At 42.8% G+C, this 21,834-nt stretch overlaps 1 protein-coding gene across 3 annotated transcripts; it reads left to right on the top strand.

Moving 5' to 3' along the window:
* Positions 1-11,006: 11,006 nt before the first annotated feature.
* Positions 11,007-16,747, top strand: LOC115176612 (zymogen granule membrane protein 16-like). 3 transcript variants are annotated; one of them, XM_029736721.1, is made up of 6 exons: positions 13,624-14,073; positions 14,309-14,437; positions 14,717-14,738; positions 14,885-14,937; positions 15,304-15,466; positions 16,375-16,747. In XM_029736721.1, the coding sequence occupies exons 4-6, from the start codon at positions 14,886-14,888 to the stop codon at positions 16,739-16,741; spliced, it is 582 nt and encodes a 193-aa protein (XP_029592581.1). In that variant the 5' UTR covers positions 13,624-14,073; positions 14,309-14,437; positions 14,717-14,738; position 14,885; the 3' UTR covers positions 16,742-16,747. The 3 variants fall into 3 exon arrangements, with proteins under 3 accessions (XP_029592583.1, XP_029592581.1, XP_029592582.1); XM_029736722.1 differs by having other exon boundaries at positions 14,309-14,433; XM_029736723.1 differs by lacking the exons at positions 13,624-14,073; positions 14,309-14,437; positions 14,717-14,738 and adding an exon at positions 11,007-11,022.
* Positions 16,748-21,834: the final 5,087 nt, after the last annotated feature.

Here is a 21,834-nt window from a genome sequence, read left to right on the forward strand (position 1 = left end):
ATCCAGTTGCAAAGGGAGGTGTTTTGTCCCAAGATCGTTAGCTTAGTGATGAGCTTTGAGGGTACCATGAAGGCACTAACATCTCTAAAACTAAGAGCATTGTATTTGATACAAATTATTCTCTAAGTTCTAGACCTCAGCTCAATCTGGTATTGAATAGTGGGGCTGTTGAACAAGTTGAGGAGATTAAATTACTTGACGTTCCTTAGATTGTAAACTGTCATGGTCAAAATATATAGATTCAATGGTTGCAAAGATGGGGAGATGTCTGTCCAAAATAAAGAGATGCTCTGCTTTTTTGACACCACACTCCACAAAGCAAGTCCTGCAGGCTCTAGTTTTATCTTATCTTGATTATTGTCCAGTCATATGGGAAAGACCTAGTCAGGTGGGAAAGACCTAGTCAGGTGTTCAACTGGGCACATATTCCACATTTAACCCAACCCCTCTGAATCAGAGAGGTGCGGTGAGCTGCCTTCATCAACATCCACATCCACATCCACATCTTTGGCACCCAGAGTTAATTTCCTTGCTCAGGGGTAGAACAACATATTTTTTCCTTGTCAGCTCAGGGATTCAAACTAGCAACGTTTCAGTTACTGGCCCAATGCTCTAACCACTAGACTACCAGTCAAGTATTGCAAGGAAAGTCCTAGTTAAGCTGCAGCTGGTTCAGAATCAATTTATAACATGTTTGACATGTGTTTTTCTGGATTTCTTTGTTGTTATTCTGTCTCTCACTGTTCAAATAAACCTACCATTAAAATTATAGACTGATCCTTTCTTTATCAGTGGGCAAACGTACAAAATCAGCAGGGGATCAAATACGTTTTTCCCCCACTGTAGGAGGAGGATTTGGAACATATTAAAATCGTTTGAAGGCCAAACCGTTGTGAGAAAATTTTGTGAGAAAAGATTTTCAGGATGTCTCATGGTCTGACAAATACTTCTGTAGCTCGGCCACTTTCCACAGCAGATGTGGAAGGCTACCATAGGCAGATGTGATGGATTGAGACGCAGCCCATGCAAAACAGATATCTCTATCTTAAACTGACAGATTTTGATAGGGATTTTTTTTATAATGTTACAGTAGACCCAAGGGGGGTTTAAACTCTGTAACTGTTGTCATGACTTGCCATGTTGGGTGAGGATCATAGAGGGTGAGGATCAAAGATGCAAATATGTTGCTACTGCTCTCAATAACATTGCTGCCCTGAATTTATCAGGCGTTATTACCGCCAAAACGGTAACTCAAAAGGTTGAATAATGAAACAATATTTCTGTAATCCAAAACAGTTGGAAAGGTCCGTGGGTACTTAAAGACCAATCCTGTCAAATGCATTGCTAATTGGTGATGGACAGTAGAACAGCATAACTGTATCTTTGAATGTGTATGTTTCCCAGTGATCAGATTCACATCTAGATGTTGTGGAACTTATATGAATAAATATGAAATGTGACGTTAGTCTTCTAAATGAGAGAATTGTTTTTCATATAAAGTCTTAACTAGTCAGTTACCAAACCCACGTGAGGCCAGACATTACGTCAGTGTCATGGAACTCCCCCTCTTCCCAGAGTACATAAAACCCACTTCTTACAAAATGTTCATTAGACCAGAGAGCATGGAGAAAAACTAAAACTAAAGACCAGAGAAGGTGAGGACGTGCGTCCCCACGCTGAAATGGTTACCAATGCCAACTCCATACACACACCCTATCCCGCCTGACCCTACACATCGTACTTACACACAGGCACTGGCGCTGACACGTAACACTGGCAGTACAGTACAGTGTTTCTTAGCCATTTCTGTACCAGTGACTTACAAGACATGGTCCTCCTCCTTTTTCTTAACCATCTGATGTTTAAAACAAATACAATATGTTAAACACCACTGGAGACACAACTCACCACTCTAACTGGTCCTCTGTTCGTGCCATTTGTGACCCAATTCAGGAAACTAGACGTATGTCGCAAGTCACGACTTCACAGGAGAGTTGTTTGAACTTACATTTTTTTCTCAAACAGGTGAACTTTCATGTGCCTTAATGACAAACTTGTATGCCATCTGTAAATATGAATATAATTGTTAAAATACAAGTCTAGTTGGTTTAGCCACAGAAAAAGTCATCAACCTCGCTAGCCGTGAATGACTGAGATAATGAGTGGACTGGACATGCCGAGAGATGAGTTTGGATTGGTCTGCGGTGTAGCATCTTGTGTCTATAAAATGAGCTGCTCGTTATGCGTACATAATCCTTTCTACAGTTTTTCTAAATATATAATTTTAGCCATGGAGAACTGCAAATATGTTGCTACTGCTCTCAATAACATTGCTGCCCTGAATTTATCAGGCGCTATCAACAAAAGTCAGTGGTCTTTCTGGAGGATGATCGTGCCGTGCTGACTCTCTCTGACTCTGAAAATGAATCAGACGATGAGGAAATCCCTGATTTAGGTAAAAACATTTTCATTGAAGAAGACATTGCAGTCTTCTGATGACAGTGATGGGGAAGAAACGGCAATCAACAGTGTTGTTATCACGGAAGAAGTTGACCGAGTTTGCTAGTAAAAGCTTGCTGTTAGCTAGCCAGATGAAGTTTGATGGCTGGCTTGCTAGCTAACATTGAACCTATCTGGTTAACTTTAGCTAGCAATGACAATCGGTTTATATTGATAGTAACGTTACTCTATGGATTGGGATTTTAGATCATTTTTTATCTAGCTAGCTAATGTTAACGTTACATGTCTAACAAAAGACCCCAAGTTAAAGCTTGCTGTTAGCTAGCTAACGTTAGCGGAAGTTAGATGGCTGGCTTGCTAGCTAACATTGACTTACATATATGAAGTGTGTGTAATGTTAGTGATGTTTTCTCAGAATGCCATTTTGCTTTGCTAGTTATAGCCTAATGTTAGCTAGCTAACTAGCTAACATTGAACCTATTTGGTTAACTTTAGCTAGCAATGACAATCGGTTTGTATTGCTAGTTAAAGCTTGCTGTTGGCTAGCCAGCTGAAGTTCGATGGCTGGCTAGCTAGCTAACATTACGTGTATGAACTGTGTGTAGTGATGTTATCTCAGAATGCCATTTCGCATCTATTGTATAATAATGTTGAAATATTTGTATCTGGAATTTGTCTTTCAGCATCAGTAGAATAAGACGGACTCTCCTCCACTAGTCATACAAGGAGAATGGTCTAATGCCTCCCATCAAAAAGAGAGCTGGCTCAAGCAAGCACAGTTTACACCTGAAGCATGAGGACTTGCAGTGAGTGGTGAACTTCATCAACAACTACACAGAGGAGAATGCAATAGCATTTCCAGGATGCCACCCAGGACACAAACACTTTGGTGGAAAGCTGCTGCCATCCCATGTGACAAAAGCAGCAGTGTGGCGTCTCTACAAGGAATCGATGACAATACTTGGTATGTAAAGCATAAACACATTTTGATGATTTAATTGACCTCCAACATGATTGCCACTACTTTTATTGATCTCACATTAGTTCTGTATCTGCCAATCTCCCAGAAGCTGTTAAATCAGCCAAGCTGAAGAAGCAAGAGCAGCATCTCCTGCTTGTTCAGAGTGAGTGGTCTGTCTACCAGAAGACTGCAAGACCACCTGTCAAGACCTGCAGTTGTCTCTGGCAGCCCCTACTGAACCAGCAAGCAAAGTCATCAGGATGCATTAAAGCCTTGATTTTGCATGTAAGTAAGCAACAAGTAATCAACATTTCCACCTTCATACTGATTAAGGACATAGATGGTTAGATAGATATACACACACACAAAATATATATATATATATGGGAGGCAGGCAAATACCTTTCACTGAGCTTTGTAAAGACAGATTGACAGGGGTGAGACAATTCATTGTAATGTATTACAATGTTCTTTTGTTGTTTGTAGGTGCACTATCCTTCTGACCTTATGCAGCAGGTCCCATCTACTGTTTAACTCCTCGCAAGTGTGGCTTGTTTGGTGTCTGCTGTGAAGGAATACCACAAGTCAACTATTTGATTGATGAAGGCTTGTCATCCAGCAAAGGCAGCAGCGCAGTCATCAACTACATGCACCATTTCTTCACCAACTACAGAGTTGGGGAAACACACGTGGACCTGAATTGTGATAACTTTAGTGGCCAAAACAAGAACAAGTTTGTGCTCTGGTATTGTGCCTGGCGGACCATGCACAAGCTCCACCACAGTCTAAAGTACTACTTAAGTAGTTTTAAGGGGGCATCTACATTACTTTACCATTTATATTTTTGGCAACTTTTACTTTTTCTTCACTACATTCTGAAAGAAAATAATTCCAAACATTTTCCCTGACACCCAAAAGTACTCGTTCCATTTTGACAGGAGAATTGTCCAATTCACACACTTATCAAGAGAATATCCCTGGTCATCCATACTGCATTTGATCTGGCAGACTCACTTAACACAAATGCTTAATTTGTACATTAGTGTTGCAGTGTGCCCCTGGCTATCCGTCAAAAAAAAAGAATTGGGCCGTCTGGTTTAATATAAGGAATTTGAAATGATTTATACTTTTACTTTTGATACTTAAGTATTGTTAAACCAAATACTTTTAGACTTTTTCTCAAGTAGCATTTTACTGGGTGACTTTTACTTTTACTTCTGTGATTTTCTATTAAGGTATCTTTACATTTACTCAAGTATGACACTAATACTTTTTCCACCACTGGATGTGGCTGGGGGTTACAGCATTTCTTTCACATGACCCATCAATTTAGACAAGTGTGTCTGGGTATGCGTCATCTAATATTTATAAAATGTTTTTTTCTGGACACTTTCTGTTTACCTGGAATTTTTCCTTATTGTAGGCTACTACCACTTTTAGTCTTAATCTTTACTACACTACTCACTGTTTAGCACATGACCTCACATGTGAATCCTTAAATAGATGGGTGCGGCTGGTTTAAGAGTGTGTGAACAATGCTGAATGGGTGTAGACAAAGGAGAGTTCTCCAGTAGTTACCAAAACATTCAAAGGCCCTTTTCTCAAAAGTGAGTTAAGAAGTTTATCAACTTTCAAAGCAGAATTACTTTCCCATTGTTCCTCAAAAAATGCAGTGTATGATATACCATTTTGTAGCTCTGAGTCTCTACTTTTTACCAATGTAAAAAACCCAATTTCAAATGTTGCTACATAAGACCGAATCCAGGTGGTGAGTCACATTTGGTTTGCCCTGTTGTGCTGTCTATCTGTCTCAACATCTTCTATGCTGTCACTCTGTGCTTCTTCTTGTGCTCCGTCTACCTGTCTGTCTGCTTAAGCCTTATACTTTATAAAAGCAAATCGAACAACTTAGGCTATATTTTAAATCACGTGTTCCCCTGATTGAACATCTATCCTAAGTGTTACTATTACAGAGCTCCAGACTAACATTTTCCTCTGGTGTCACAACATTTTACAGTTGGGGGCACCAGCCCCGAGTAATCATCCTATTAAGTCATTCTTATTGCTTTATTAAGAAGTATAAATAATAAACTACAGAGGTATTCAAGTTGTTTCATCTAACATGTCCAAGCAGGAATGCGTGATGCAACCTAATCCAGCGATTGTCATGAACTTTGGGTTGACAATAGACTATAGTTCTTATATTTTACTGTCAAAGTAGGACTCCAGAATGTCCAGATTTTGTTGTTTTGTTTAATAGAGATGAATTACATACATCTTCATGTGAACTACAGTGGGGGAAAAAAGTATTTCATCCCATTTACATTTTTACATTTACGTAATTTAGCAGACGCTCTTATCCAGAGCGACTTACAAATTGGTGGATTCACCTTATGATATCCAGTGGAACAACCTCTTACAATAGTACATCTATATCTTTTTTTGGGGGGGGGGGGTTAGAAGGATTACTTTATCCTATCCCAGGTATTCCTTAAAGAGGTGGGGTTTCAGGTGTCTACGGAAGGTGGTGATTGACTCCGCTGTCCTGGCGTCGTGAGGGAGCTTGTTCCACCATTGGGGTGCCAGAGCAGCGAACAGTTTTGACTGGGCTGAGCGGGAACTGTGCTTCTGCAGAGGTAGTGGGGCCAGCAGGCCAGAGGTGGATGAATGCAGTGTCCTTGTTTGGGTGTAGGGCCTGATCAGAGCCTGAACGTACGGAGGTGCCGTTCCCCTCACAGCTCCGTAGGCAAGCACCATGGTCTTGTGGCAGATGCGAGCTTCAACTGGAAGCCAGTGGAGTGTGCGGAGGAGCGGGGTGACGTGAGAGAACTTGGGAAGGATGAACACCAGACGGGCTGCGGCGTTCTGGATGAGTTGTAGGGGTTTAATGGCACAGGCAGGGAGCCCCGCCAACAGGGAGTTGCAGTAATCCAGACGGGAGATGACAAGTGCCTGGATTAGGACCTGCGCCGCTTCCTGTGTAAGGCAGGGTCGTACTCTGTGAATGTTGTATAGCATGAACCTACAGGATCGGGTCACCGACTTGATGTTAGCGGAGAACGACAGGGTGTTGTCCAGGGTCACGCCGAGGCTCTTAGCACTCTGGGAGGAGGACACAATGCAGTTGTCCACCGTGATGGCGAGATCATGGAAAGGGCAGTCCTTCCCCGGGAGGAAGAGCAGCTCCGTCTTGCTGAGGTTCAGCTTGAGGTGGTGATCCGTCATCCACACTGATATGTCTGCTAGACATGCAGAGATGCGATTCGCCACCTGGTTATCAGAAGGGGGAAAGGAGAAGATTAATTGTGTGTCATCTGCTTAGCAATGATAGGAGAGACCATGTGAGGATATGACAGAGCCAAGTGACTTGGTGTATAGTGAGAATAGGAGAGGGCCTAGAACTGAGCCCTGTGGGAGAGAGCACGTGGTGCGGAGACGGATTCTCGCCACGCCACCTGGTAAGAGCGACCTGTCAGGTAGGACGCAATCCAAGAGTGAGCCGCGCCGAAGATACCCAACTCGGAGAGGGTGGAGAGGAGGATCTGATGGTTCACAGTATCAAAGGCAGCAGATAGGTCTAGAAGGATGAGAGCAGAGGAGAGAGAGTTAGCTTTAGCGGTGCGGAGAGCCTCCGTGACACAGAGAAGAGCAGTCTCAGTTGAATGACCAGCCTTGAAACCTGACTGATTTGGATCGAGAAGGTCATTCTGAGAGAGATAGCAGGAGAGCTGGCCAAGGACGGCACGTTCAAGAGTTTTGGAGAGAAAAGAAAGAAGGGATACTGGTCTGTAGTTGTTGACATCGGAGGGATTGAGTGTAGGTTTTTTGAGAAGGGGTGCAACTCTCGCTCTCTTGAAAACGGAAGGGACGTAGCCAGCGGTCAAGGATGAGTTGATGAGCGAGGTGAGGTAAGGGAGAAGGTCTCCCGAAATGGTCTGGAGAAGAGAGGAGGGGATAGGGTCAAGCGGGCAGGTTGTTGGGCGGGCGGCCGGCCGTCACAAGATGCAAGATTTCATCTGGAGAGAGAAGGGAGAAAGAGGTCAAAGCATAGGGTAGGGCAATGTGAGCAGGACCAGCGGTGTCGTTTGACTTAACAAACGAGGATCGGATGTCGTCGACCTTCTTTTGAAAAACGTTTACGAAGTCGTCCGCAGAGAGGGAGGAGGGGGGGGGGAGGATTCAGGATGGAGGAGAAGGTGGCAAAGAGCTTCCTAGGGTTAGAGGCAGATGCTTGGAAGTCAGAGTGGTAGAAAGTGGCTTTAGCAGCAGAAACAGAGCATGAAAATGTAGAGAGGAGGGAGTGAAAAGATGCCAGGTCCGCAGGGAGGCTAGTTTTCCTCCATTTCCGCTCGGCTGCCCGGAGCCCTGTTTTGTTTAATAGAGATGAATTACATACATCTTCATGTGAACTACAGTGGGGAAAAAAGTATTTGATCCCCTGCTGATTTTGTACGTTTGCCCACTTACAAAGAAATGATCAGTCTATAATTTTAATAGTAGGTTTACTTGAACAGTGAGAGACAGAATAACAACAAAAAAATCCTGAAAAACACTTGTCAAAAATGTATAAAATTATTTGCATTTTAATGAGGGAAATAAGTATTTGACCCCTCTGCAAAACATGACTTAGTACTTGGTGGCAAAACCCTTGTTGGCAATCACAGAGGTCAGACGTTTCTTGTAGTTGGCCACCAGGTTTGCACACATCTCAGGAGGGATTTTGTCCCACTCCTCTTTGCAGATCTTCTCCAAGTCATTAAGGTTTCGAGGCTGACGTTTGGCAACTCAAACCTTCAGCTCCCTCCACAGATTTTCTATGGGATTAAGGTCTGGAGACTTGCTAGGCCACTCCAGGACCTTAATGTGCTTCTTCTTGAGCCACTCCTTTCTTGCCTTGGCCGTGTGTTTTGGGTCATTGTCATGCTGGAATACCCATCCACGACCCATTTTCAATGCACTGGCTGAGGGAAGGAGGTTTTCACCCAAGATTTGACGGTACATGGCCCCGTCCATCGTCCCTTTGATGCGGTGAAGTTGTCCTATCCCCTTAGCAGAAAAACACCCCCAAAGCATAATGTTTCCACCTCCATGTTTGACGGTGGAGATGGTGTTCTTGGGGTCATAGGCAGCATTCCTCCTCCTCCAAACACGGCGCGTTGAGTTGATGTCAAAGAGCTCCATTTTGGCCTCATCTGACCACAACACTTTCACCAGTTGTCCTCTGAATCATTCAGATGTTCATTGGCAGACTTTAGACGGGCCTGTATATGTATTCTTGAGCAGGGGGACCTTGCGGGCGCTGCAGGATTTCAGTCCTTCACGGTGTAGTGTGTTACCAATTGTTATCTTGGTGACTGTAGTCCCAGCTGCCTTGAGATCATTGACAAGATCATCCCGTGTAGTTCTGGGCTGATTCCTCACCGTTCTCATGATCATTGCAACTCCACGAGGTGAGATCTTGCATGGAGCCCCAGGCCAAGGGATATTGACAGTTCTTTTGTGTTTCTTCCATTTGCGAATAATCACTCCAAATGTTGTCACCTTCTCACCAAGCTGCTTGGTGATGGTCTTGTAGCCCATTCCAGCCTTGTGTAGGTCTACAATCTTGTCCCTGACATCCTTGGAGAGCTCTTTGGTCTTGGCCATGGTGGAGAGTTTGGAATCTGATTGATTGATTGCTTCTGTGGACAAGTGTCTTTTTTACAGGTAACAAGCTGTGGTTAGGAGCACTCCCTTTAAGAGTGTGCTCCTAATCTCAGCTCGTTACCTGTATAAAAGACACCTGGGAGCCAGAAATCTTTCTGATATAGAGGGGGTTCAAATACTTATTTCCCTCATTAAAATGCAAATCATTTTATAACATTTTTGACATGCATTTTTCTGGATTGTTTTGTTGTTTTTCTGTCTCTCACTGTTCAAATAAACCTACTATTAAAATTATACACTGATCATTTCTTTGTAAGTGGGCAAACGTACAAAATCAGAAGGGGATCAAATACTTTTTTCCCCCACTGTAACTACTGTACACTGAACAAAATAAATATAAAAGCAACATATAAAATTTGGTTCCATGTTTCATGAGCTGAAATAAAACATCCAAGACATTTTCCATACGTTCAAAAATAGTATTTCTCAAATATTTGTGCTCAAATGTGTTTACATCCCTGTTAGTGAGCATTTCTCCTTTGCCAAGATAATCCATCCATGCGACTGTAACGCCCTGGCCATAGAGAGGGGTTTTTTGTTCTTTATTTTGGTTAGGCCAGGGTGTTACATTGGGTGGGCGTTCTATGTGCATTTTTCTATGTTGGTTTGTTTAATTGATTTTGGCCGTGTGGCTTCCAATCAGGCACAGCTGTAGAGTGTTGTTGCTGATTGGGAGTCACAAATAAGTGCCTCTTTTTCCGTTGGGGTTTTGTGGGTAATTGTTTCTGTTAGTGTTTTGCACCTGACAGGACTGTTTGGCTGTCGGTTTTCTTATTTTTGTATAGTGTTCTTTCGTCTATTAAATATTAAATGATGAACACTAACTCCGCTGCACCTTGGTTTACTCTCTCTCACGACAGCCGTTACAGCGACACGCATCGCATATCAAGAAGCTAATTAAACAGCATGATCATTATACAGATACACCTTGTGCTGGGGACAATAAAAGGCCCCTCTAAAATGTGCAATTTTGTCACACATCACTGATGTCTCAAGTTTTGAGGGAGTGTGCAATTGGCACGCTAAATGGCGGAATGTCCACCAGAGCTGTTGCCAGATAATTTAATGTTAATTTGGCAGTACGGCCAACAACCACAGACAACGTGTATGGCGTCGTGTGGGCGAGCGCTTTGCTGATTGTGATCAGTGCCCCATGGTGGCAGTGGGGTTATGGTATGGCAGGCATAAGCTATGGACAGTGAACACATTTGCGTTTTATCATTGGCAATTTGAATGCACAGAGATACCGTGACAAGATTCTGAGGACCATTGCCATTCATCCAGCACCTTCACCTCATGTTCCAGCATGATAATACACAGCCCCACGTCACAAGGATCTGTACACAATTCCTGGAAGCAGAAAATGGCCCAGTTCTTCCATTGCCTGCATACTCACCAAACATGTCACCCACTGAGCGTGTTTGGAATGCTCCGGATCAATGTGTATGACAGCGTGTTCTAGTTCCTGCCAATATCCAGCAACTCCGCACAGCCATTCAAAAGGAGTGGGACAACATTCCACAGACAACAGCCTGATCAACCCTGTCACACCAGACACTGACTAATTTTCTGATCCACGCCCCTACTTTTTTTTAAAGGTATCTGTGACCAACAGATGCATATCTGTATTCCCAGTCATGTGAAATCCATAGATTAGGGCCTAATTTATTTATTTCAGTTGACTGTTTTCCTTAAATGAACAGTAACTCAGTAAAATCTTCGTAATTGTTGCACGATTCATTTTATAGTTATTTAGCAAAGGTGTTTTTTGTCATGATCCTTCCATCTCGAGCTGATAGAATGTTCAGCAGGTGTAAATGTTGTTTGTTAGGTCACATTTCACAATTCCAAAAAGTGTATTTTATTTTCCTCTCTAGGGGTGGTTGACCTGACAGGTAAAATGCCTAACTTGTTTTTGTCAACTACTAATAAAAACATTATTAACAAACTTATTTCAAGTTTTACCATTTGAAGTGAAATGGAGTGAAAGCGAAACTGAGTGAAATGAAAGGTCATTAGTAATGATGACAATCTTTGTCAGAATGTTGTCAATCTTGTTTGTCACCACAAAAGGTTGGTGTTGGGGAGGATGGGCTCGTGGTAATGGCATGAGCCAACTTAATGGAATGGTATCAAATACAACAAACACATGATCTCCATGTATTTGATGCCATTCCATTTGCTCAGTTCCAGCCATTATTGTGAGCCGTTCTCCCATCAGCAGCCTCCACTCCATCAGTGTTCTTGGTCAGCTGATTTGCAATGCGTGAGACAAAAACTGATGGATTCAATCATTGCATAATGTATTTAGTTAATTAATCTGCACTTTATTCAAAATGTAAAGATCTTTCAGAAATGTGTTGGTAAAATTAAAATTATGAATATATACATTTTTATTATTAATATAGTGAATATATTGCCCATGTTATTTTAGCCATGAAAGAACTGCACTCGTATTCCTCTGCGGTGGTTCAGGGAGGTGGCACCCCATTTGCTCCCTACGGTGAGGGACGCACTACAGGAGTCAGAGTGTGGGAGACCAACAACAACTACTACTACTACTACTACAACAGCAACGCCTACATCAGCGGGTGAGCAGACCCTGACCCATGAACAGACACCACTGACTCAGTCTAACTACACTACCCAACACACACCACTGACTCAGTCCAACTACACTACCCAACACACACCACTGACTCAGTCCAACTACACTACCCAACAGACACCACTGTTTCAGTTCAACTACACTACCCAACAGACACCACGGCTCAGTCCAACAACACTACCCAACAGACACCACTGACTCAGTCCAACTACACTACCCAACAGACACATTCTTTCTATATTTATTGTGAAAATCCTTCTCTGTTTCTTAGGTTCCAGCTGAGATATTGCTACAACTGGTCTCCTGTGTTTGGTCACGATGCTGGTGAAGAGCAAGAGATGGAGCCGTTGTCCAGGTGTCTGGGAAGTACAACCCTGGAAACTACATTTACACCTTGGTGTTCACCACCAACAGGGGGCGCTCTCTGTCGGCCGGCCAGCTCTTCCACGTCTCCTTCAACTTCTACCCAGCCAACATGGGCAATGAGCTGAGGCTGCTCAGCGGTCGCTTCAACGGTGCTGGCATCACCTCCATTGGAGCCCACTGGGGATTGGTGTACATGGAAGAGGCTGGAAATAGTACCTCTAATTTGTGGGGGAAAAGTATGTCTCAATCTTTAGGTTGGTTCCCTGGAAACAGATTAAACCTAGTCCTGGACTAGTTCCTTTTAGTGGAGATTCTTCATTGAGCATGCTTTTTAGTCAAAGAGTAAAATTAATTTAAGTCTGGGAAACTGACCCTTTACGATTTGGATGTTTGACATAGACGCTGACAGGACTGATTTGGTATTTAAGATAAATTAACTGAACAGTTTGAAGGTTAATGAATTGGAATGTTTAGAATATCATTGAGTATTTTCTAAATATGCACACTGTCCTTTTTGAGGTTACCCCAATGAAGGAGGAGGGTCATATACGGGTCACATGCATTATTTGAGGTTGTATTTACCACAACAAATGAAAAGATGAATATTTATGAGTTTATCAGAATACATTTAATATACATTAATTCAGCTTGCTATCTTAGCGTTATACAGCAAACACATGTTTTGTCAGTGTCACACCCTGATCTGGCTCACCTGTCCTTGTGATTGTCTCCACCCCCTCCAGGTGTTGCTAATTATCCCTAATGTATTTATCCCTGTGTTTCCTGTCTCTCTGTGCCAGCTCATCTTGTTTGCCAAGTCAACCAGCGGTTTTCCTTGCCCCTATTTTTCCCCAATCTCTGTTCATTTCTAGTCCTCCTAGATTCGACCCTTGCCTGTCCTGACCCCGAACCCGCCTGCCTGACCGCTCTGCCTGTTCTGACTACCAGCCTGCCTATCCCCTTGTATACTGTTTTGGACTCGGATCTGGTTTCTGACCCCTGCCTGGCCTGACTTGGAGACTGCCTATCGCCTGGTACTGTTTGGACTCTGACCTGGTTTATGAACTCTCGCCTGTCCCCGACCTGCCTTTGCCTACTCCCTTTGTTATAATAAATATCGGAGCTCAACCAGCTGCCTCCTGTGTCTGCATTTGGGTCTCACCTTGTGCCCTTATAGTAAAGAAAGCTACCAACTGGGCACAGACGACAATTCAAAGTCTATTCCACATTGGTTCAACATAATTTCATTGAAATGATGTGGAAACAACGTTTATTCAACCAGTGTGTGCCCAATGGGTAGTTAGTGATATAAATTCACATTCTTCCCCAACTAAAAGAAAATAACTCAACTTACATACACAAAATGTGTTAATATAGCAATTTTGATGTATATTGACCTTTTAACTTATCTTTTTATTTTTTTCAATTTTTTTTACATTTAAAGTCCTACATTATATATTTGTATTAATATGTTAATATGTTCATTGAACTATCAGATATTATGGATAGGTAGTGACAAGTGCCTCAGGGTATTTCACTTTGTCATGTGTATACAAACTTTTATTTTCTCTCTTTGTAGCTCCTACTGATATTTATCTGGTTAATCTGCAGAAAAATAAATCATATTGTTTTCCTGTAGTAACATGTACAGGTTGCCAGTGATTTAATGAAGATGTGAGTATTGTAACAGACTGCAAAAGATGTTGGACAATAATGGAGATGAAAAATTGAGAATCTCATCTGTCCCTCTAGAACTAAATTGAAATACATGTACTGAAACAAATATTCTACAATAAAATACTGTAGGTATTTGAGCAAACCAATGAACTAACCACCCTATTAATGACCAGATCCACTTGTCTTTTTCAGCGTGTTAATGTTTGAAGGGAAGGAGTTCCTCTTGGTGTAATAAAACAACTGAAGATTGGGAGACTGATTTTGAGTGATTTTCGTAAACGTTCATACAATTCTGGTACATTCTTGAAATTGTTTGGTTGTTAAATTGTATCTTCCTTTTAATCCCTATGTCAGATCATTCATTTGTTACTATTCAAAAGAAAGAACATCCTCTGAATACAATTATTTCCTCATAATATTTCCTTGACACTCCTTCCTAAAATAGCCTCGACCAATTAGTGAACAATATCTGACTTCTCTATTGTGAGTAACTGACTAAAGGTGGTCTTTGTCATGCTCCTTCCATCTAGAGCTGATGGAATGTTTAGCAGGTATAAATGCAGATCTAAGAAGAAGCAGTAGACTAGAAGGACCTGGCAGAGACAGAGAGACAAGAAGCTTTCACAGGTTTTCACACACATCTCAAGATAGCACTGTGGGTAACTACACAACTAACTAAATAGAAAATGTGTATTTAATGCATGATACTCATCATCTCTTGGTACTTGAGCACAAACATTGTGGCCCTTTGCCTCTAAATTTAAATTAAATTATCTGATATTATTTTTAATGTGACAGTAGCTTAGCACTGCAAGAGTGATTGTTGTAAACAAGAGTAGTATCAACTTTTTAGATCTGTTCTTTAACATTTCACATTCAAGAATGGTTTGTTGTTTGTTACGTCACAATTCAAAAGGTTATTTTCTTTTCCCTCCTAGGAAACACTGGTTGACCTGACAGGTAAAAGTACTTAGTTGTTTTGACAAACTACTATGAAAAACATTATTAACTACATTATTTCAAGTTTTACTATTTAAAGTGAAATGGAGTGAGAGTAAAATTCACTGAAATTAAAGGTCTTAAGTATTGATTCCTCCCTTTTGCAGAATGTTCTCAATCCTGGTTGTCACAGTGTTCTTGGCTAGCTGCTTGGCAATGCGTGAGTAATAAAAATACAATTCTGAATTATAATGATAAGATAATAGCTTTTGTGATTTCACCAACTTGTCTTTTTCACTTAGACTTAGGAGTTTTTTATTTTAATTTTTTCTTTTAGCTTTATTTAACTAGGCAAGTCAGTTAAGCTCAAAATCTTATTTTCAATGATGGTCTAGGAACAGTTCTTCTTTGAGACAAAAGCTGATGGATTAAATCATTGCAGAATGTACTTTAGTTAATTCATCTGCACTTTATTCATAATGTAAAGATCTTTCAGATATGTGTTGATAAAATTAAAATGATGTATATAGAAATATGTATTATTAATATAGTAAATATAGTAAACGTATTGTCCATGTTATTTTAGCCATCAAAGACCCGTACTCGTATTCCTCTGCGGTGGGTCAGGGAGGTGGGACCCCATTTGCTTCCTACGGTGAGGGACGCATCACAGCAGTCAGAGTGTGGGAGACCAACAACAACTACTACTACTACTACTACTACTACAACAGCAACGCCTACATCAGCGGGTGAGCAGACCCTGACCCATGAACAGACACCACTGACTCAGTCCAACTACACTACCCAACACACACCACTGACTCAGTACAACTACACTGCCCAACACACACCACTGACTCAGTCCAACTACACTACCCAACAGACACCACTGTCTCAGTCCAACTACACTACCCAATAGACACCACTGACTCAGTCCAACTACACTACCCAATAGACACCACTGACTCAGTACAACTACACTACCCAACACACACCACTTTCTCAGCACAACAACACTACCCAACACACACCACTGACTCAGTCCAACTACACTACCCAACACACACCACTTTCTCAGTCCAACTACACTGCCCAACAACACTATCCAACAGACACCACTGTCTCAGTCCAACTACACTACCCAACAGACACCACTGATTCAGTCCAACTACACCACCCAACAACACTATCCAACAGACACCATGACTCAGTCCAACTACACTACCCAACAGACACCACTGTCTCAGTCCAACTACACTACCCAACAGACACCAATGACTCAGTCCAACTACACTGCCCAACAGACACTACGGCTCAGTCCAACTACACTACCCAACAGACACCACTGTCTCAGTCCAACAACACTATCCAACAGACACCAATGACTCAGTCCAACTACATTACCCAACAGACACCACTGACTCAGTCCAACTACATTACCCAACAGACACTCTTTCTTTCTTTCTGTCTTTATTTATTTATTTATTTGTTGTGTTAATTACATATTCAGTACATGACCAAACAATGTTGTTATTGTATCTAACCCAGAGTACAATGTAAAATGTCATTCCTTGATATTCTCTGACGCTACCTGCTCTCTCGGTCTGAATGTGCCTTATCAAAACACAACCAACGTGAAAAGCTTCCTCTGTTTTAGGTTCCAGCTGAGATACGGCTCCACCTGGTCTCCTGTGTTCGGTGGTGAAGGGGGTGAAAAGCAGGAGATGGAGCTGTTTAATGATGAGGCCATTGTCGAGGTGTCTGGGAAGTACAACCCAGCAGACTACATCTGCTACCTGGTGTTAACCACCAACATGGGGCGCACTCTGTCAGCCGGCCAGCCTAGCCAAGTCTCCTTCAACTTCTACCCAGTCAACGTGGGCAATGAGCTGAGGCTGCTCAGCGGTCGCTTCAACGGTGCCGGGATCACCTCCATCGGAGCCCACTGGGGGTTGGTGTACATGGAAGGGGCTGGAAACAGTACTCTGGAAACAGCACTGGAAACAGTAACTCCTATTATTTGAAGAAAATAAAAAAGTATGTCTTGCTCTTTGGGATGGTATCCCGGATACAGATTAAGCCTAGTCCTGGACTAGTTACTTTCAATGTTGATTCTCCATTCAACATGCTTTTTAGTCCAGGAGTAAACTTAATCTGGGTCCAGGAAACTGACCCTATATGTTTTGACGGGTGTTTGACATAGTGATATGAAAAACAATTCTGTCAGCGTCTATCTGATGGGTGCTTCATGAGAATTTAAACTGAATGAATTTGAATGTTTTGAGTACTTTGGAAGTATTTTTGAGGTGATTCCTCACTTGAAGCAGTACAAAAATACTTGTAAACATTCAAATTCATTCAGTTCAAATTCTCATGAAGCGCCCATCAGATAGGAATATTAAAGCAGTCCTGTCAGCGTGGGTCACAGACCACATGCGTTGTTACACATCATTTGAGGTTATCACAATTTATCACAATAAATGAATGAATCATATGGGATTTAAAGGATTAATTATATATTTTATTAATTGAACAATCAAATATTATGGGGAGATAATAGCGTCTCAGGGTGCTTCACCTTCACTATTTTATACACGCTGTATTAGTTATTTGTTGTTCCTTTTCTGCTACATCTGCTTATGGACATTTTAATAAAAAGCATATCTTTAATCATTATATTTCATTGTATTCCTTTTGATAAGAAAATACATACAGTAGTGGCCAGAAGCTACAATAAACTAATCTGTCATCTTAACAAACCCTACCTCAATGGTGTCAATAAGGAACTAAATTTATAACAGCAAGACCGTTAAAACGCTTTTCCAATAGTTATGAAGGAAAAAAAATCGATAGTTACACATCGGGATATTATTTTCCACGATATATCGTGTCGTATCTGTCACGTCCTGGCCAGTATTAGGGATTATTTGTAATTGTAGTTTGGTCAGGACGTGGCAGAGGGTATTTGTTTTATGTGGTTCGGGGTGGTTGGTTGTGTATTAGGGTGTTTGATTTGTTAGTTCTGGGTTTTGGGTATGTTCTAGGTTTGTATTTCTACATTCTGTCTAGTTTAGTTTTCTATGTTTAGGTTTGGGTGTTGGACTCTCAATTGGAGGCAGGTGTTTCTGGTTGCCTCTGATTGAGAATCCTATATATAGGTATGTGTTTGGGTTTGTGAGTTGTGGGAGATTAATTGCTGTGTATAGCTTTGTGCCTTACAAGCCTGTTAATCGTCGTCGTCGTCGTCGTCGTCGTCGTCGTCGTCGTCGTGGTCGTGGTGTTTTTCCTGTGTACGTGTTTTGTTTTCGGTTTACCTTCTTATCCATAATAAAAAGAAGATGAGTACACATAACCCCGCTGCGTATTAGTCCACTATCTCCGACAATGATTTCTCTCTATCTTCAGACGAAGAAGAGTGTGACAGAATCTCCCAACAAACAAGGACCAAGCAGCGGGGTAAGGAGCATAAGGAATTTGATATGGACTATCGGGAGAAATGGTCGTGGGAAGAAATTCTGGACGGGGCTGGACCTTGGCACCAGGCTGGGGAATACCGTCGCCCACGGGAGGAAATAGAGGCAGCTAAGGCGGAGAGGCGTCGGTACGAGGCTATGTAAGCGCTGAGGGAGAAGCACGAGAGGCACCCCCAAGACATTTTTTGGGGGGGCACACGGGTAAATTGGCTGGGCCAAGGGTGAGCCCTAAGCCAGCTCCCCGTGCTTATATGGAAAATCGTATGGAGTGGAGGGCGCCGAGTTTTGCAGAAGTGTGCACAATCTCACCCATATGCACGTACAGTCCAGTGCGAGTGATCCCAGCCCCTCGCAGATGCCGTGCTAGAGCTGGCATCCAGCCTGGTAGGAGGATGCCTGCGCAGCACGTCTGGTCACCGGTGCGCCTCCTAGGACCAGGCTACCCTTCGCCCGCTCTACGCACGGCAACCATCAGGCCCCTGCACAGCCCAGTTCGCCCTGTACCAGCACTCCGCACGTACAGGGCTACTAGTTCCATCCAGCCAGGACGGGTTGTGCAGGAGGTGCGATCAAAACCACCTATGCGCCTCCATGGCCCGGTATTTCCAGTTCCTGCTTCTCGTGCTGACCCGGAAGTGCAAACCCCTAGTCTGGCACGTCCAGTACCAGCACCACGCATCAGGCTTCCAGGGAGTCAGCCCAGTCCTACTCAGCCTGTTCCCGCTCCTCGCACTAGCCCTGAAGTGCGTGTCCCCAAACTGGCACTTCCAGTACCAGCACCACGCATCAGATTTCCAGTGCGTAATCCCAGTCCTACTCGGCCGATTCCTGCTCCCTGCACTAGCCCTGAAGTGCGTGTCCACAGGCTGGTACTTCCACTACCAGCCCCACGCATCAGGCTTCCAGTGCGTCAGCCCAGCCTCGAGCTTCCGACAACAGTGCTTCGTCAACAGTGTCCGGCAACAGTGCCCCGTCCAGAGTGTCCGGCGACAGTGCCCCTTCCAGAGTGTCCGGCGACAGTGCCCCTTCCAGAGTGTCCGGCGACAGTGCCCCTTCCAGAGTGTCCGGCGACAGTGCCCCTTCCAGAGTGTCCGGCGACAGTGCCCCTTCCAGAGTGTCCGGCGACAGTGCCCCGTCCAGAGTGTCCGGTGACAGTGCCCCGTCCAGAGTATTCGGCAACAGTGCCCCGTCCAGAGTATCCGACAACAGTACCCCTTCCTGAGTATCCGGTAAGAGTGTATAGCCCGGAACCGAGTGAGATGGCCTACAGTTTGGAAGCAAGGAAGACGGCCCACTGTGCAGAGCCGATTCAGACGGCCCACAGTTCGGAGAAGTGTGAATGGGTCTACAGTCCGGAACCGAGGAAGACGGCCTACAGTCCGGAACCAAGTGAGTCTGCCTACGGTCCGGAACCAAGTGAGTCTACCTACGGTCCGGAACCAAGTGAGTCTGCATATAACTCAGAACTGTGTGAGTCTGCCTACAGCTCGGAACCGAACGAGTCTGCCTGCGGTCCAGAACCGAGCGAGTCTGCTTACAGTCTGGACCTTCTAGAGTCGGCCCACAGTCCGGAGGCCCCAGAGACGCGCTACAGCCCTGAACATTCTGCAGGGGTGGACTGGTCAGGGGGTGGCTGTAGACCAGAACCTGAGCCACCTCCAGTATAGGTGGGTTGGGGAGGGGGGGTGTAGCACAGGTGCCGTCATTGACGGCAGCCACCCTCCCTTACCTCCCTTTATTAGGGGTTATTATTTTAAATTTTTTTATTATTTTATTTTTTATTTTTTTTAAGGTACATACTGTGTCTGCACCTTTGGGGGGGTAATGTCACGTCCTGGCCAGTATTAGGGATTATTTATAATTGTAGTTTGGTCAGGACTTGACAGAGGGTATTTGTTTTATGTTGTTCGGGGTGGTTGGTTGTGTATTAGGGTGTTTGATTTGTTAGTTCTGGGTTTTGGGTATGTTCTAGGTTTGTATTTCTACGTTCTGTCTAGTTTAGTTTTCTGTGTTTAGGTTTGGGTGTTGGAGTCTCAATTGGAGGCAGGTGTTTCTGGTTGCCTCTGATTGAGAGTCCTATATATAGGTATGTGTTTGGGTTTGTGAGTTGTGGGAGATTAATTGCTGTGTATAGCTTTGTGCCTTACAAGCCTGTTAGTCGTCGTCGTCGTTGTTGTTGTGTTTTTCCTGTGTACGTGTTTTGTTTTTGGTTTACCTTCTTATCCATAATAAAAAGAAGATGAGTACACATAACCTTGCTGCGTATTGGTCCACTTTCTCCGACGATTATTTCTCTCTATCTTCAGACAAAGAAGGGTGTGACAGTATCGCATCAACAATATCAAACTATTATTTTTGTGCTAGTTGGCTGTCCCTGCACTAAAACTCTATTTTCCTTCATAGACTGTTCTCCATTTTCATTTTAAATAGGAAGCACATTTTTGGGGGCAATTTTATTTCCATTACTTTCTCATGCTTTCTAGTCTCTCTGCCACAGACATATAGTGAGCAATGTTTGGAACATCGAATCACAATATATAACCGCAATACGTGTAGAATCGTAATACATATCATATCAACACCTTATAATTGTGAAAATATGGTACTGCATAGTGTTTTAGTTAAAGCTACAGTCTGAGATTTGGGAAGCTGTTCAATGTTCAGCTGTATACCAAAACAAGTGGTGGGGAGGGACACCACTTTGTTGCTAATCACAGACTGTCGCTTTAACTGTGGGGTTGGTCTAGATTAGACAGTTTGATAGATGGGGTTTATACAGTATTTGAATGGTTCAACAGTCAAAGCTGCTTAACTAGTTTTGGTGAGATAGAATAAAATTAGGAAATGCTTTTTATTGTCTTTGTTTTACAGAATAAGTCTGTGGTTCCTTGAAACATTGTCTAAGTACAGTAAGTCCGAGCTAATTTGAGGAACAGACATCGATTTAAATGGGGCAAATATTATATGGATTTTTGCTATTTGCATTTAGTGTAATGTGGATGATACTGTAATGGGATGGCTGCAAATCTTAAAGAAATTATGTGTGATTTTTTTTAAATATAGTTGTTATACCATGAACAATGCTACATTATAGCTTATTATAGAGCCTAAAATGTTAGCTTGACTACTGCTTCCCTACTGTATAATCAGACCAGAATCACTAAATAATCTGAGTAAATGTATCCCCCTGTATTGGACCCTCAAGGCATCACAAAGCAAAACCTGAGCAACATTTCAAATGAAGTACAGTAGGTGTTTTTGACAAGTTTTCATTGTATTTACACGGAACAACAAAAGAAATGCAACATTTAAAGTGTTGGTCCCATGTTTCCCAGACATTTTCCACACACACAAAAAGCTATTTCTCAAATTGGTTTTGTTTACATCGGTTAGTGAGCATTTCAACTTTGCCAAGACAGGTGTGGCATATCGGGAAGCTGAATAAACAGCGTGATCATGACACAGGTGCACCTTTCGCTGGGGACATTCAAAGGCCACTCTAAAATGTGCAGTTGTGTCACACAACACAATGCCACAGACATCTCACGTTGAGGGAGCGTGCAATTGACATGCTGACGGCAGGAATGTCCACCAGCACTGTTACCAGAGAAGATAATGTTAATTTCTCTACCATTTTTATTTTA

The sequence above is a fragment of the Salmo trutta genome, chromosome 37, assembly GCF_901001165.1.
Source record: "Salmo trutta chromosome 37, fSalTru1.1, whole genome shotgun sequence".
Lineage (NCBI taxonomy): Eukaryota > Metazoa > Chordata > Actinopteri > Salmoniformes > Salmonidae > Salmo > Salmo trutta.

What these genes read in the sequence shown, in the direction of transcription:
- LOC115176612 (XM_029736723.1), top strand. Translation starts at nt 14,886, where the DNA reads ATGTTCTCAATCCTGGTTGTCACAGTGTTCTTGGCTAGCTGCTTGGCA. An exon ending in GGCTAGCTGCTTGGCAATGC is followed by an intron (nt 14,938 to 15,303) that starts GTGAGTAATAAA and finishes ATGTTATTTTAG; the next exon opens with CCATCAAAGACCCGTACTCG. An exon ending in AGCAACGCCTACATCAGCGG is followed by an intron (nt 15,467 to 16,374) that starts GTGAGCAGACCC and finishes CCTCTGTTTTAG; the next exon opens with GTTCCAGCTGAGATACGGCT.